Source organism: Temnothorax curvispinosus, unplaced genomic scaffold, assembly GCF_003070985.1.
Source record: "Temnothorax curvispinosus isolate PA1 unplaced genomic scaffold, ASM307098v1 QBEX01007698.1, whole genome shotgun sequence".
Lineage (NCBI taxonomy): Eukaryota > Metazoa > Arthropoda > Insecta > Hymenoptera > Formicidae > Temnothorax > Temnothorax curvispinosus.
The window spans coordinates 1-4,890 of record NW_020217478.1 but is presented as its reverse complement, the minus strand read 5'-3'; the positions used below and the strand labels follow the sequence as shown (position 1 = coordinate 4,890).

The following is a 4,890-nucleotide window of genomic DNA, read 5'->3' as shown; positions in this document are numbered from 1 at the left end:
ACAGAGACTTCCGGTTCCGGAGAGAACGAGAGTGACAGGTGTGCAAGTGAGCGAGAGCAAAAGGGTTTAGAAGAGAGTGACGTGGGAGGCTGAGGAAGGAGAGGGTGATAGAGCGAGGAGGTGTGGAGGTGAGAGAGTGAGGAGGTAAGAAGGAGGGGCAGGTAAGAGGAGATAAAGGGAGGTAAAGTGTCTAGGCACTGAGAAGGTGGAAGCACGAACGGTAGCTGAGCTAGAGGGGCGCACGGTAGGTGAGCCGAGCCGCGAGCGGCAGCTCGAGGTAGGGCGCGAACAATAGCGAAGAGAGAGGGGCGACTCGACGCAGGATCCGGGACGCGGACAGCAGCGCGAGGCAGGGCATAGAGTAGGTGGTGGAGCTAGAGGGGGAAGTGAGCCGAGTTAGGAGGAGATGAGTGAAGGGAAAGAAAACGGGAGGGAGGGAAAGAGTGCGATAGGTAAGGTTAAGGAAAAGGAGAAAGTTAGAAGAGGGAGCACGGGAAATATAGAAGAGTTATGGAAAAGGAAGAGGGAGGAAATGGATAGGAGCGGGGGGGAGGAAAAGGAGGAGATTTTTAAGAGAAGTAACATGACGGCAAGATCTCCTAAAAAAGACTCGGAGATAGGTGTGAAGGAGTTGGGAGAAAGAATGGGAGAAATGATGGAGGAATTTAGGGCAGTGAGAGAAGAGCTAAGGGAGGGATTCAAGGAGCAGGGTAGGAAGATGAGAGAAGAGATAGAGGACCTGAGAAGGGAGTTTAGGGAGCGAGAGAAGAGATGGAAAGAGGAGAGGGAAGAGACAAATAAGCAGAAGGAGAAAATGGAAGAAAGAATAAGGAGATTGGAGGAAAAATGGAAGAGAGGAAGGAGGAGAAGAAGGAGGAGGAAAGAAACGGTAGAGGGGAGGTGGGGGAGAAAATGAGAGAACTGGAGAGAAGGCTGGAAAGGAAAGAAAAGGAGGAGAGAAGAAGAAACATTGTAATAAGAGGGATGGAAGTAAAAGAAGGAGGGAGGAGAGAAAATGCAGAAAAGTTACTAGAAGGAATAGGAGCGAAAGTAAAGGCAATAGAGGTGAAGAGAATAGGAGGTGATGCAGAAAAAGGAAGGGAAATGGTGCTGTTGAAATTGGAGAACGAAGAACAGAAATGGGAGGTTATGGAAAAAAAGAGGAACCTAGTGGGGAGAAAGGAAAGAATTACGGAGGACCTATCGTGGGAGGAAAGAAGAATGAATTGGAGGTTGAGAGAGATAGCGAGAGGGGAGGAAAGAGAGGGTAGGAGGGCATGGATTAAGGCAGGCAGAATAAGGTTGGAAAATACTTGGTGGAGATGGGATATGGAAGAGGAGGTGTTAAAGGACGAAAGGGGAAGGAGAAGAAAGGAGAGCAGAGGAGGGAAGGAAGGGAAAGAAGGTAAAGGAGGAGAGGGAGAGGTAGGAATGGAGATGGGGGAATAAGAGGAGAAGAGGATAGAGGGGGTGAGATAGAGAAGGACAACGCGAAAGTTAGAAGAGAAGAAAGGGGGAAAGTAAGTCAGTTTGGAGGATAGTATTCTGGAACGTAGCTGGGTTGGAAAATAAAGATAAGGATTTTTGGGAAGGGTTGAAGAAAGAAGATGTGTTAGTCATGTTAGAGACCTGGATAGGAGAAAAGGGCTGGGAAAGAATAAGGGGGAGACTTCCAAAAGGGTACGAGTGGGGGGTGCAAATGGCGAAGAAAAAAAATAAAAAAGGAAGAGCAATAGGAGGGTTGATAATGGGAATAAGGAAAGGATTAAAAGAAAAGGGAACGGCAATAGAAGTAGATAGGGAGGGTTGGATTGCGGGAAAGGTCAGAACAGATGGCAAGAACTGGAGTATTATAGGGGTGTATGCAAAGAAAGAGGGGATGGAGGAGAACGTACAGGAGTTAGGAGATAGAATGGAAAAGAAAGAAGAAGGAAGGTATACGATAATTGGGGGAGATTTTAATGCGAGGACTGGTCAAGAAGGTGGGAGGATAGAGGAAGAGGAGGGAGGAGGACTGGGAGAAGGAAGAAGGTTGAAGGACAAGAAGGTGGACAGAGAGGGGAGGCTGTTGGTAAATAGCTTAGAGGAGAGAGGATGGGAGATATTCAATGGAAATGTGAGAGGAGACGAGGAGGGGGAGTTTACTTTCACGGGGGGAAGAGGAGATACGGTGATTGACTACATAATAGGGGAAGGAGAAGTAAGAGAGAAGATAGTAAGCATGGTAGTGGGGGAAAGAGTAGACTCGGACCATCACCCATTGGAAATAGTAGTAAGAAGGGGGAAAGAGGAGGAAGGCAGGAGAGGAGGGTGGAAGAAAAGAAGCAGGGGGTGTGGAACGAGGAAGGAGCAAAGAGGTTTATAGAAAAAATAGGAGAGGTGGAAGAAAAAGAAGAAGAGTTGAATAAGGAATGGGAAGAAATGGAAACAAGAATAACAGAGGCAATAAAAGGGGTAGAGGAGGAGCTGGGAAATAAGAAAGGGAAGGTGGGATGGTGGAATGAGGAATGTCGAGAAGCGAAGAAAGAGACAAGGAGAAAATTAAGGGACTGGAGGAAGAAAAGAGGAGAGGCCAGTGCGTACAAGGAAAGGAGGAAAGAATTTAAGGAGATATGTAAGAGAAAGAAGGAAGAGGAGAACCAGAGATGGGAGAGAAAAGTGGAGGGAGCAAGGAGGGAGGCGGAGGTATGGGAGATAGTGAATAGGGAGAGAAGGAAAAGGAGGGGAATAGAGGAAGGAATAGAAGAGGAAGAATGGAAAGAGCATTTTATGAAGTTATTAGGAGGAGTAGAGGGGAGGGTGAGGATGGGGAAGGAAGGAGAGAGGGAAGAAAAGGAAGGAGAGGAGGAAGAGGAGATAAGTCTAGAGGAAATGAGGAGAGTTATAAAGAAGCTAAAGGACGGAAAGGCAATGGGAAAGGATGAGATTCCAGGAGAGGCCTGGAAGCGAGGGGGGAAGGGGTTGGAGGTTTGGGCATGGAAATTTATCAATAAGATATGGAAGGGGGGAGGATAGCCGGAAATTTGGAAGGAAGGTATAATTGCGCCAATCGTAAAGAAAGGGGAAGGAAAGAGGGCAGAGGAATATAGAGGGGTGACAATAATGCCTTCTTTGTATAAGGTGTACACGGCTATTCTGGCGGAGAGGCTAAGGGAGGAGATAGAGGGAAAGAGAATGGTACCGCACAATCAGACAGGTTTTAGAAGGGGAATGGGAACGATAGACAACATTTACGTGTTGAACTACATGGTGAACAGAAGGTTAGAGAAGAAAGGGGGAAAACTGATAGCATGTTTTGTGGACCTTAAGGCAGCGTTCGATTCGGTGGATAGAGGAATACTAATAAAAGCTATGAGAGAAAGGGGAATAAGGGACGGACTGGTGAGAAGGACGGAAGAGATGTTAAGAGAGACGAAGAGTAGGGTAAGAGGAGGAAACGAATTGGGAGAAGTATTCTGGACGGAGAGGGGAGTAAGACAGGGATGCCCTTTGAGCCCAATTCTGTTCAATGTGTTGCTAGCGGACCTGGAAGAGGAAATGGGTAGAGTTAAATGGGGAGGGATAATGCTAGGAGGCAAGAGGGTGTATACTCTGGCCTACGCGGATGATATAGTGCTAATCGCAGAGGACGAGGACCAAATGAAGAGTCTGATAGAAAGACTAGAGGGGTACCTGGGCAGGAAGAGATTGGAATTGAACGTGGGGAAAACAAAAATAATGAGGTTTAGGAAAGGAGGAGAGAGGGACAGTAAGAGAAAGTGGAGATGGGAAGGAAAAGAGTTAGAAGAGGTGAGGGAATTTCGGTATTTAGGATACGTGTTTCAAAGAAATGGAGGGCAGGAAGCCCAAATAAGGGAAAAGATCAAAAAGGCGGCCGCAGTGATGGGAAAAGTCTGGGGGATAGGGAAGAGGAGATTCGGGAAAGACTGGGGAAAAAGACTGTGGCTGTTCGATAGACTGGTGTGGACGGTGTTGAGTTATGGAGCGGAAATATGGGGATGGAGAGAAAGGGAAGGAATAGAAAGAATGGAAGAAAGGTACATTAGATGGGTATTGGGAGCGAACGTGAGAACACCGTGGTATCTAGTGAGGGAGGAGTTACAAAGGGAGAAATTAAGAGGGAGAGCAGGAATGAGGGCATGGAGATTTGAGAAAAAGTTAGAGGAGGGTGGAGGAAGTGAACTGGCGAGGTCTGCCTGGGAAGAGTTGAAGGAAAGAGAGATGGAAGGGAAAGCTGGCTCAGATTGGGAAAGAGAGAGAGGAAAGTTCTTCGAAGACAGAGGTGTGGGGTTAAAAGAGGTGGAAAAGATAAGAGGAGTTGGAGACGAATAGTTTCTTAAATTGTTTGAAGGGGATAGGGAGACGCAGAGAAAAGAGAGATGGGAGAGGATCGAGAAATCAGAGTATAATAAGTGGTATAAGTGGATAAAGGGAGAGGGTATCCCGGGATATTTGAAGAAGGGATGGGGAGAAAGTAGATGGGGAAGGGTGGCGAGATTCAGATTAGGGAACGAGATAGGAGAGAGCAGATACTGGGAAGCGGAGAAGAAAAAGAAGTGTAGGTTGTGTGGGAATAAGAAGGAAACGTGGGAGCATGTATGGAAAGAATGTAGAAGATGGAATTCAGGAAAGGGAAGCTGGCAGGAAGCGGTAGGATGGGTTTTGGACGAGGAAGGAGGAGGAGAGGAATGGATGCTAGAATTAGAAGGGGAGAGAATGAGTGGAAAGGGAGATTTGGAGGAGTTAAAGGAGGGTAGTGGGGAAGACGGAAGGGGAGATGGTGGAGGAGGATAAGTGGGAGGGGAGGAAGAGGAAAGTAGAGAAAAGGAGAAGTGATTAATTGTTCTGTTATAGAGCAGGCAGGATGGAGCGTGAAGGGAGAATGATAGT

General features: G+C 47.3%; 1 protein-coding gene across 1 annotated transcript; it reads left to right on the top strand.

The window, feature by feature from the left end:
* Positions 1-583: 583 nt before the first annotated feature.
* LOC112457266 (trichohyalin-like) lies at positions 584-4,753 on the top strand (the record flags this gene model as incomplete). The annotated part of the gene is made up of 4 exons (XM_025020191.1): positions 584-900; positions 2,190-2,685; positions 3,121-4,282; positions 4,352-4,753. Coding segments are annotated over exons 1-4 (2,377 nt in total), but the record flags the coding sequence as incomplete, so codon positions are not given.
* Positions 4,754-4,890: the final 137 nt, after the last annotated feature.